Source organism: Eleutherodactylus coqui, chromosome 2 (assembly GCF_035609145.1).
Source record: "Eleutherodactylus coqui strain aEleCoq1 chromosome 2, aEleCoq1.hap1, whole genome shotgun sequence".
NCBI lineage: Eukaryota > Metazoa > Chordata > Amphibia > Anura > Eleutherodactylidae > Eleutherodactylus > Eleutherodactylus coqui.
Genome location: NC_089838.1, coordinates 233,720,203 through 233,732,672, shown reverse-complemented (window position 1 = coordinate 233,732,672; position 12,470 = coordinate 233,720,203). Strand labels below are relative to the sequence as shown.

General features: G+C 43.7%; 1 protein-coding gene across 1 annotated transcript in view; it reads right to left on the bottom strand.

The window, feature by feature from the left end:
• Nucleotides 1-3,432: 3,432 nt before the first annotated feature.
• The window catches only part of SLC24A5 (solute carrier family 24 member 5), a 50,351-nt gene continuing 41,313 nt past the window's right edge, over nt 3,433-12,470 (bottom strand). The window contains exons 8-9 of the mRNA XM_066589971.1: nt 4,275-4,376; nt 3,433-3,760 (exon numbers count right to left, since the gene is read on the bottom strand). Coding sequence (XP_066446068.1) covers nt 3,438-3,760; nt 4,275-4,376 — 425 coding nt within the window. The 3' untranslated portion in view covers nt 3,433-3,437. The remainder of the gene's footprint in view (nt 3,761-4,274; nt 4,377-12,470) is intronic.

Sequence of the window (12,470 nt, the reverse complement as noted above, 5' to 3'; positions counted from 1 at the left end):
GAGGGGTATGTTTAAACACTGGTTAGATGATTGATGTGGGTGATGAGAATAAAGCACACATTAATTTTATACTGTAACAATTAAGTCCAGATGTGGTGGCAATTCTACATGAAAATTTGTGGAAGTGAGTCATGCAAGCTCCCAGCTAGAGCATCTTCATGTTTGGATGCTTGCATGCCATTATTGAAGTTTTTTTCCCCCTCCTTCACATCGATATTAAAGGTGGTTGTTTTTTTTTTGTTTTTTTTTTTGTGCCTTCCCCTGCCTTGGATGTCACGCTGCATCTGTGTTCAGTTACCCCAAGATTCTAATTAAAAGTGCACATTGTTTCTGAGAGACCTGCTTTTGTTTGCACTACCCTCACTATGCTTTTAGTGGCTAGCAAAGTGACACATTTTAGAAGTCCTAGGTCTACTCTCGGTCTAATGGTATATATTGTAAAAACATAACTTGTGTACTGCTATATCTATACTTTCTCCTAATCCTGTTTAATCTGAGGGGATTGTCATAACCCATCTGGTTCCTTCATAGATAATTTACTGGGCACTTTCCACTTTGTTCATTTTGTTAAAAACGTAGAGGGAAATTTACTAAGACCGGCATTGAAAACTCTGTACTCAGTAGGATTTTCCCTGGCACAGGATGCGCATGTAGGTTTCTGGTTATAATTTTATGCCAGCCTCTGATAGAAATTATATGTAAGTATCAGTCTGGGGTGCACATCTACCTCCCTGGGAAAGGTGCTGCAGAAAGTTGTGCGCTTTTGTGCAAATTCCCTCTTGCACAAAAATGTAAAACTAGCATAACTTTTATGAATATCCACTTAGTGTTTTTTTTTATTTTACAAACTTGTTACAGATCCTGATCATGCCAGGTTAAAAAAAAAAACTGCTCCATTCGGCTTCTAAAATAGTCTGGCTATTTAAAGTTAGTGTATCAGAAAAGAAGCATCCACAATTTGTCGCACACTTCTCAATGCAGAATAACTCTGTGGTTGCCAACAGTAGTTTGGACACAGTGTGACTGATTGGAAGCTGTGCCATGTGCAGTGCAGCTTTTGCTGAAAATTTTTTTGGGGGTTGGCACGTTGCATTTTGAACCCCTGGGGTACCTGTTTATTGTAAACCCATTCTGTAAACTACATCTTTAAAGTAATTCATCTAGGTCGCATTCTGACATACATTTTTGCAGAACCTATGTGTAGTGGGGGTAGGAAGTCTTTCAGTGCTCCAATTTGTGCCAACAGCAAGATGCCTTAAATTGTTAAACAGGTTCTCCCAGATACAGCAATGCCATATGTATTCATAAACGTCATCTTGGGCACACTGCAGGGCTCAGAAAGCAAAAACAAGCATTTTAGCTTTTGGAACGCAGCTTTTGCTGCAATGCTTTTCAGGCGCCTTGTCAGTTGTATCTATAAAGTGCCAGTTCAGTGAAAACCATCCAAACTGACCTCACTTTGGAAACTACAGCCTATACATCAAAGCTTACAAGGAGTTTTGTCTGAGGTTTTTACTGTTATTTAATGTTTTTATGTGGGGACTTATATAAGCGTTGCATTTTGCATCAGGGTTCAAAGGGATATACAGTGGGGAAGAAAAGTATTTAGTCAGATACCAATTGTACAAGTTCTCCCACTTAAAAAGATCATAGGTAGACCAACTATGAGACAACATGAGAAAACACATCCAGAAAGTCAGTTTGATTTTTACCAAATGTATTTGCAAATTATGGTAGAAAATAAGTATTTGGTCACATGCAAACAAGCAAGATTTCTGGGTCTCACAGACCTGTAACTTCAAGAGGCTCTGTCCTCCACTCATTACCTGTAGTAATGGCACCTGTCTGAACTTATCAGTATATAAGACACCTGCCCACAGCCTCAAGCAGTCACACTCCAAACTCCACTATGGTGAAGACCAAAGAGCTCTCGAAAGACACCAGAAACAAAATTGTAGCCCTGCACCAGACTGGGAAGACTGATTCTGCAATAGGCAAGCAACTTGGTGTGAAGAAAACTGTGGGAGCAATAATTAGAAAATGGAAGAGATACAAGACCCCTGATCTCCCTCGATCTGGGGCTCCACACAAGATCTCACCCCGTGGGGTCAAAATGATCACAAGAACGGTAAGCAAAAATCCCAGAACCACCCGGGGGAACCTAGTGAATGACCTGCAGAGAGCTGGGACCAACGTAACAAAGGCTACCATCAGTAACACACTACGCAGCCAGGGACTCAGATCCTGCAGTGCCAGACCGTGTCCCCCGGCTTAAGCCAGTACATGTCAGTGGCCAACTGAAGTTTGCTAGAGAGCATTTGGATGATTCTAAAGAGTATTGGGAGAATGTCATATGGTCCGATGAAACCAAAGTAGAACTGTTTGGCAGAAACACAACTCGTCGTGTTTGGAGGAGAACAAATGCTGAGTTGCATCCAAAGAACACCATACCTACTGTGCAGCATGGGGGTGGCAACATCATGCTTTGGGGCTGTTTCTCTGCAAAGGAACCAGGACGGCTGATCCGTATACATGAAAGAATGAATGGAGCCATGTATCGTGAGATTTGAGTGCAATCCTCCTTCCATCAGCAAGGGCACTGAAAATGACATGTGGCTGGGTCTTTCAGCATGACAATGATCCCAAGCACACCGCCAGGGCAACAAAGGAGGGGCTTCGTAAGAAGCATTTCAAGGTCCTGGAGTGGCCTAGCCAGTCTCCAGATCTCAACCCTGTAGGAAACCTTTTCAGGGAGTTGAAAGTCCCTGTTGCCCAGCGACAGACCCAACACATCACTGCTCTTGAGATCTGCATGGAGGAATCGGCCAACATACCAGCAACAGTGTGTGCCAACCTTGTGAGGACTTACAGAGAACGTTTGATCTGTCATTGTCAATAAAGGATATATAACAAAGTATTGAGATGAACTTTTGTTATTGACCAAATACTTATTTTCCTCCGTTATTTGCTAATTCATTAAAAATTAAAGTGCTTTTCTGGATAGGTTTTCTCATGTCTCTCATAGTGGGTCTAGTCTACCTATGATGTCATTTACAGGCCTCATCTTTTTAAGTAGGAGAACTTGTACAATTGGTATCTGACTAAATACTTTTTTTCCCCCCACTGTAGCAGGTGTTGCCCATCAGCTGTGATTTCTGGGTTGATCTGGCTGCCTGGAAGCTGATTGGCTGCAGCATCACGATTGGTGCTCCTGGCATCAGTGGTCATATCTGGGCCACCATGATGCCAGGAGTTTGGGGATGTGACGCAGCAGGCGATGAGATGATCAACTATTGATGACCTATGTTCCAGGATAGGTCATCAGTAGTATATTCTCTGGGAAAAAAAACCCTTAAAGCTGATTCTGTAAGGAAAAATTTTAAAAAATGTGCAAATTGATGCTAATAAATAAAGATGGTATTCCAAAGTCACATTTATTAGTCTCCACAGGACCGCATAGGCATGCTTCCAATAATACCCAGTTCATACAAAATGGACAATGTAGCAAAAACAAGGTACATAAATAAACAAACGACACCCAACTTCTTATCGAGCTTCCATCCATTTATATGCACTGCCACAAACATAAAGAGGATTGAGAACAACAGAGAGATGGTAGTATAGGTTAATCCAGTGCTATTTACTTCCACTGGTGATGACCGGTCTATGAAAACAGTCTTAATAAACCAAGGAACTCCCAAACAAAGCATGTCAAATACATTTGATCCCACAATGTTTGACATGGCCATGTCACCCTTACCTGTAAAAAAAACAAAAAAAGACACTTAAGTACATTATTTAGGTCTGTCACATAAATATGCTGTTCTGTGTAAGGGCGGCTGCCAAGCCGGGGACTTTACTGGGGACTAAAAAAGAAAAACGCACTATAAACTCAGTCTTTTGTATTCATAAGGGGAGTGATACCCCTGCACTCTTCATTAATTTATAGGCTTTTGTGTAACTAGACCTAACAGCAATTACTGCTGACGGGGGTAGGACAAAAATCCCTTCATGAACACAAGACTTCTATCCATGAGTCTCTAATATATGGCACCTATCATGTAGACAGTATGAAGTTTCCCATCTACTGATGCAGAGTGTGCACTGTGTAGTCTGAAAACCACTTATCGCCATCTCAGATGATAAAAGAGGGGTCTGGGGACTTGGATTCATGTCAGAACAGAGCACACCAGATTCTATTACTTCCCCCTCAAGCTAACTTCAAATTTTGTCCTGGGACCGGAGGGCCACAAAGTGTATATACTGCTGCTTACCTTCTCTTGCCACAAGCACGCTTGCAACAGTGTCTGGTATACTTGTGCCTGCTGCTAGTAGGGTAAGGCCCATAACAGTGTCTGGAATGCTCAGTGTTTCACCTGCAAGTATGAATAATGAAAGTATTGAATATTTACAGTAACATGTAAAAAAAGAAAAAAAAAATTTTTGACTGCTTGCGCATAAGTGTCAGCGGGTAAGAGGTTGCGCGAGAGAGGCAGCGGGTGAGGGGTTGCGGCAGCGGGTGAGGGGTTGCGACAGCGGCACAGCGGTTGCGACAGCGGGTCAGCGGAGTGTGAGCAAGTCTATCTTCACTACTTCCACAAGTAAATTGTAGATCCCCATTAGGATGAGCTCCATGCCTGGCAATGTCATCCAGTGTGCTACTTGTGCAATGTATGCGGTCCTTGATCAGCCGATCGAGGGTGCATACTGTTGCGCAAGATGCATGCACGTTGCAAATTTAGAAGCCCAAATTCTGGATCTAAATGGGCAACTGGCAACACTGAGAGCCATTGACATCATGGAAAGGAGTTTGGTGCTCACTGAGCAGGCACTCGCTGGGGTAGAGGCGGGGGCGGATGGTAGTACGGAAGTGCAGGGGGAGCAGGCAGTCAGCTGGGTGACAGAAAGAAGGAGGGATAGAGGGAAGAGAACCAGGGAGGCTAGTCCTGAACTGGCACAACCCAACAAATTTGCAAGATTGGCAGATGAGGGGGATGCCATTACAGAGCCAGCACCGCTGCAGCACGACACGCCCTCTGAACGCCAGGGGGATGACTGCTCCAGTGAGACGGGGACGGGGAGCGCAGGGCAGGCTAGACAGGTTCTAGTGGTGGGGGACTCAATTATTAGGGGGACAGAGAGGGCAATCTGCCATAAAGACCGGGATCGTCGAACGGTGTGTTGTCTTCCTGGCGCTCGAGTTCGACACATCGCGGATCGGATTGACAGATTACTGGGAGGGGCTGGTGAGGATCCAGCAGTCATGGTGCACGTTGGCACCAATGAACAAGTTAGAGGTCAATGGAGGGCCCTCAAAAATGATTTCAGGGACTTAGGGTCCAAGCTCAGGGCGCGGACCTCCAGGGTAGTTTTCTCGGAAATACTACCTGTACCTAAAGCCACACTAGAAAGGCAGCAGGACCTTAGGGAGGTAAACAAGTGGCTCCGGAGTTGGTGCAAGAAGGAGGGATTTGGGTTCCTGGAGAACTGGGCTGACTTTGCGGTCGGCTACAGGCTCTACCGTAGGGACGGGCTGCATCTAAATGGGGAGGGTGCAGCTGTGCTGGGGGAAAAGATGGCTAGAAGGCTGGAGGAATGTTTAAACTAGGGACTGGGGGGGAGGGTAAAATGAGAAATAGTGGGGTAGCCAGTGTAATTAGCGATCTGGGTCCAAGCAAAGGGAATGGGGGACGAGCAGGGGGTGGGGTTAGTACAGTTAGAACTGATAGATCAGCCATAAGTATGAATAGCAACAAAACAAATTTAAAAAACAAAAAAAATGAAATAAATTGTATGATCACGAATGCACGAAGTCTGATCGGTAAAGTGGGCGAGCTTGAAGCAAGAATGACTGATGAAAGTTATGATATAGTCGGAATTACTGAAACATGGCTTGATGATAAGTGCGATTGGGCGGTGAATTTGCAGGGGTACAATCTCTTCAGAAGAGACCGAAGGAACCAGAAAGGGGGAGGGGTATGTCTGTACGTCAAATCGAACTTGAAGCCGAGGCTACGGGAGGATATAGGGGTAGGAGACGAACAGGTAGAATCTCTGTGGGTAGAAATACAGGGAGGAAAAAATAACAAAATCCTGATAGGGGTCTTCTATCTTCTTATTGGGAAAAGTTCAAAAGGATCCTAATCGCCTCATGTGAGCAGTTCATTCCCTTTAAAAATAAAAGAAACTCAGCTAAAAGGAAACCAATGTGGCTCGACAAGACGGTACGAGGGGCAATAAACGAAAAGAAGAAAGCGTTCAAACTACTAAAGCAACAAGGCAGCGAAGAAGCGCTAAAATCATACAGGGAAAAAAACAAAATATGCAAAGATACGATTAAGACTGCCAAGGAGGAAGCAGAAAGACGGATCGCAAAAGAGAGCAGAAACAACCCGAAGCTATTTTTCAACTACATAAACAGCAAAAGGATTTGCAGGGAGAGCTCTGGCCCTTTAAAAAACAATGCAGGAGAAATCATTGATGATGACGAAGGGAAAGCAAATCTACTAAACAGTTTCTTCTCAAGTGTGTTCACCAAAGAAAAGGAAATGCCACACGAGATGCAGGGGAATAAAACGAACCCCTCACAAAATATCTCATACCTAACGCAGGAGGAGGTGCGGAAGCGTCTAAAGAAAACTAAAATTGATAAATCACCGGGCCCAGATGGATTACACCCAAGGATACTAAAGGAACTAAGTGACGAGATAGCTAGGCCGCTATACCTAATATTTCTAGACACTATCAAGACCGGAGTAGTACCATTGGACTGGCGCATTGCCAACGTGGTTCCAATTTACAAAAAAGGGAGCAAAAGTGAGCCTGGTAACTACAGGCCAGTAAGTCTCACTTCAGTAACGGGAAAAATTTTCGAGGGGATTCTGAGAGACGCCATCGATGAGTACCTCAAGGAGATTAAGGGAATAACTCCTCACCAGCATGGATTCATGAAGGGTCGCTCATGTCAGACAAATCTGATCAGTTTCTACGATGAAGTAAGCTCTAAGCTGGACCAGGGAGAATCTATTGATCTTGTATATCTGGACTTCTCTAAAGCCTTTGACACCGTGCCACATAATAGGCTAATATACAAAATGAGGCAGCTCGGACTGGGCGAAAACGTGTGTAAGTGGGTAAAAAATTGGCTCAACGATAGAAAGCAGAGGGTGGCAATAAATGGTTCGTACTCTGATTGGACCACAGTCGCTAGCGGGGTGCCACAGGGTTCAGTATTAGGCCCCACTCTGTTCAACATATTTATCAATGACCTGATAGAGGGGCTGCACAGCAAAATATCAATATTTGCAGATGACACAAAATTATACAATATAATTAATGCAACGGAGGACAATGTGCGGCTACAAAAGGACCTGGATAAGCTGGGGGCTTGGGCAGAAAAATGGCAAATGAAGTTCAATGTTGAAAAATGTAAGACTATGCACATGGGCAGGAGGAACGGATGTCACAAATACTCACTTAATGGGGTACCACTAGGGAAAAGTGATATGGAAAAGGATCTGGGGGTATTAGTGGATAAAAGACTAAACTGGAGTAACCAATGCCAGTCAGCCGCTGCAAAGGCAAATAAAGTCTTGGGGTGCATCAAAAGAGGTATAGGGGCGAAGGACGAGAACATTATCCTTCCATTATATAAGGCACTTGTCAGGCCTCACATGGAATACTGCGTACAATTCTGGACACCGGTGCTCAGGAAAGATGTCACAGTGCTTGAGGGGATTCAAAGAAGAGCGACTAAACTAATACATGGAATGACGGGACTGGAATACCCAGAGAGGCTGTCCAAATTGGGACTATTTACTTTAGAAAAAAGAAGGTTAAGAGGCGACCAAATAACCATGTATAAGTACATGAGGGGACAACACATGGATCTCTCCCGCGATCTGTTTACACCCAGGACCACGACGGTAACAAGAGGACATCCGCTACGATTAGAGGAAAGTAGGTTTCATCACCAAAACAGAAAGGGGTTCTTTACTGTAAGAGCAGTTAGACTGTGGAACTCTCTACCGGAGGAAGTGGTGATGGCAAAATCCATAGAGGAGTTTAAAAGGGGACTTGATGTCTTTCTGGAGAAGGATATTACAGGATATAAATATTAGGTTAAGTGTCAATCCGGGTATATAGGCAGGTAGGAACTATTAGGGGTTGATCCAGGGAACAGTCTGATTGCCATTAGGGAGTCGGGAAGGAATTTTTCCCCCAAAAGGGCTAATTCACTTCTGGCCTTGGGGTTTTTTGCCTTCCTCTGGATCAACACAGTAGGATAGACAGGCTGGACTAGATGGACAATGTCTTCATTCGGCCTTACATACTATGTTACTATGTTGCATAATGCCATGTTCATATTTAGTATGCTTGTTTGGTTGTGGTTCGTGTAGAACAGAGGTTTACAAACTTTTTTTTTGCCCCATAGACCACATGCCAATTTTTTTTCCAGCTTGTTTTCTGTAGACCCCCTGCCGGCCTAATATTGAATTTTCCTTAAGTTATTAAAGTCAAATGGGTTTTCACCGCTGACACAGTGCTTCTCACTAAGATAGGGTTTTATGTAGAGTGGACAATTTGTGGGGAAAAAAACCTGTACAATTTTTATTCAGACCTTTATTGAAAAGACACAAAATGCAAGTAAATATTTGGATTTGGGCCGAAACAAATCAGAACCTAGTAAAATTCTTACATAAAATCAGTACACAAATCATGCTGTTGATGGGAGGGATGAGCCGGACGCTCTGATAGCAATTGTTCAATATTTGGCTTCAAATTAGTGAGGTATAGTCTCAAATCTCCACCTCCAGCGATTTGCAATCGATTTCTTCTTTTTCGTAAGAAGATTGGCGACTGCGCTAAAACCCCTTTCCACAAGGTATAAAGCTGGAAAAGCTATCGCAACCTTTATTAGAAGATATTAACAGACAAAAGAAAAGTCCTACATGCGAAAAAGAAAGAACAGGAGCTATCTTCCAGGTTTTTTTTTTGTTTTAAACATGTTGAGTTTAAAAAGTCAGAGGTAAAAAAATAAACAGTTCAGGCGCAACTATGTAGCGGTGAGTGGTAGTGTGCTCACACCCATCTGCTTTTTTTTTTTCCCCCCCCCATCTACACAGCACGATTATTGCTCATGAATGAATGTTGAGTGATATTCATCGCAAAGTGCCAACATGGCCATTTACATGGGGTGATTAAGTGGGTTTCGGGTTGCAGTTTGCACACTTGATCTCTAAGGCTGGGTTCACATGGGGCAGAATTGTTCCATGGAAATGCCACCTGCAATATAAAGCCTAAGCAGCAAAGTGAGTGAAATTTGCAGAAATCTCACCCACACACTGAGGACAAGCCACGCTGAATTCAAAGCCGTGGCATGTCAATTGTATCGCTGTTTCCGCTGTGGGCTCTCTTCTCTCTATGGGGAGAGAGGGCTGCAGCAGAATAAGCCGCTTTCAAAACCTGTGCCAAATGTCCTGGGACTTCAGCTGCAGAAATCTCGCTTTTTTGTGCGGTCCTGCTGCGGACATTCCGTGAGACCTCTGCCCTGTGTGAACCAAGCCTAAAAGCTTCGCCCTCACTGCATAATTAGACTGTTTTAAAGGTGGGAGAGAGTCTGATGTGTTGGGCTAATGAGTGTCAGAGGTCTGCCAGGGAAAATCTTGAAGAGAGTTGTGTGAGGAGCAGACAGGAGGACAACAGGGAAGTAGGTCTTGTGAGGACTGAAGATTACATTCAGAAAGTATCAACAGATTGGGTTAGCTTGACCGCCACACATGCTTTTCTGGTCTGAGGGCCACCTTGTCAGATTGAACATATCTCAAAGTCCACAATAAAACTTAAAGTGGTATTATCACCTGAGACAATTATGGCATATCAAGATAATGTCTTAAGTGTCTGATAGGTACCACTTCCAGGTATCCCACCTATTGGGAGACCTGGGGTCCTCTTCTCCCCATTTGCACTCTAGACTGAGGGTACCATGCAAGCACATTGCTAAAACAGATAAATGTTTCATTAGTCCCATAAACTAGTTGCACACGTGCATGTCCACCTCATCTATTACATTCTGGAGTTCCACACAGGGAGCAGTAGCCCCCCATTCTATCAATATATGGGGGGTCCCAGAAATGGCCACACAGTGCACCATTAGTACTCATCTTTCAGACATGGAAAATATATGGGCACAGCACCAGACACAGACAAACATATCTGAACAGAGAACTGGAAAAAATAATTTGTGGCAGCATAAAGTGATGCAATAAAAATCACAGCTTTATTTTACCTCCCGAGTAAAAGCTGCAACGTTTTGATCAAGAGATGCTTGACAAAGATCTCTTGATCAAAACGTTGCAGCTTTTACTCTGGAGGTAAAATAAAGCTTTGATTTTTATTGCATCACTTTATGCTGCCACGAACTATTTTTTCCTGTGTCTGGCTGGAATCCTTGGATCCGGATTCCCTGTAGTGGCGTGCATTTTTCCAGTCCTGCTTCACTGTGAGACTATATAAGAGTGCTGCTCGTTCTTACCATTTACATTCCTCTGAACAGAGAACTGGTAGCAGCACATTATGGCATCCTGGGCCGCAGGTTGTGCACCTCAAATCTCAAAAGTGGTAAGAGATAATACTGCATATAAATATTTAACCTTCTTGAGCCAGATGAGAGGTATAAATTCCTGTAAAGATCAAGCTTTTACAGTGGTTTGTTAACACCGTGAGGACCAAGCGCTGTAAATTTACAGTGTTTGGTCCTGGGCTTTAATCCTACCCAATTACAGAAATGTGGCGTGGGATTAAAGCCTCTGCTCCTGCAATCAAGAAGGAGCTGGTCAGGGTCTCAGCTGTTAGTTACAGAGGAGAAGGGAGAAGCAGTTTTAACCACTTCTGCCTTCTCCTTTCCCGGGTACATTGCTCAATGAGCGCTATGTTCTAAAAAGTGGAAGTATTTCTTCCACTATGTGAGCTGGCACAGCGAAGCCAGATCAGCTCTGGCAGTGACTATTGTCACTACAGGGGAATGTGGCTCTGTAACGGGCTCCTATGGATGCCCCGGCTACAGTGGAAAAGTGTGTAATAATAAAAAAAACATGTGAGGTCTTATATGATGTCATGGGGGTCATAGATGTTAAACAATAGTTACAAACATTAGTAAGAAAAAACTACAGAATAAAATAAAAAAAATATACATAAAAAATAAAATGACCCAGAACCGACGCTGTATGCACTCTGTAATCCGAAACCATACATATTATACATCAAAACAAAATGAGGGACCCATTCCTTTACTTTAGTGTAAATATACAAAATTAAAAAAAAAAAACAGACAAAAAAAAAAAACTGCTATAAATGTGAAATCATTTTTTGGAGCTTTTTTTACCCCCAATAAAATGAACAAAAAAAACCTGAAAAAAGTCAGTGAAAAAGATATTAAAAATAAAGTCACAAAAAAATAAAACCTAGCAAAAATTATTTTGGTAGCTGAAGGAAAAGAAAAATAGGTCAGTAAAATCACCACATGGCTAAAATCCTTAAAGGGGTTGTCTCGCGGCAGCAAGTGGGGTTATACACTTCTGTATGGCCATATTAATGCACTTTGTAATATACATCGTGCATTAAATATGAGCCATACAGAAGTTATTCACTTACCTGCTCCGTTGCTAGCATCCCTGTAGCCATGGATCCGTCTAATTCTGATGTCTTCTTGCTTTTTTAGACGCGCTTGCGCTGTGCGGTCTTCTGCCTGGTAAATGGGGCCGCTCGTGCCGGAGAGCTGGTCACCGCGTCATCGTAGCTCCGCCCCGTCACATGTGCCGATTCCAGCCAATCAGGAGGCTGGAATCGGCAATGGAACGCACAGAGCCCATGGTGCACCATGGGAGAAGACCCGCGGTGCACCATGGGAGAAAACCGCAGTGCATCCCTGGGAAAGGCCCGGCGGCCATCTTTGGGAGAAGATTTTTTAAAGTCCTTATTTCTTCGGATCGGTGAGTAGCAAGCGGTTTAAAAACCACTTTAATTTGCTATTTTATGCCAGGGGGGTGACAGGGGGAATGGGGTAATGTAAAATTTTGAGGTTTGCCGCGAGACAACCCCTTTAAATAATGTCTGGTCTTTAAGGGGTTAAAGGAGTTTTCAGGATAGATCATCAATAGCTGATTGCGCATCCACTGGTAGCACCTCAATACACACCGATCAGAGCAGAAGCTGCTGCTCCAACCCCTGTGCAGTGGTCAGTGCTTGTAACTACAGGCTGTGGTCTCACTGAAATCAATGGGAGCTGTGCCTGCAGTTACACGTGCCAGCCACTATTTGGGGGTTGAAACAGCAGCAGCTTCCGCTCTGACCTCTGTATTGCGGGGATACCAGTGAGCGGAGGATCTCAGCCGATCAGCTATTAATGACCTATCCTGAGGACAGGTCATCAATAGTATCTTACATGAAAAAACCCTTTAACCAGTCCCCAA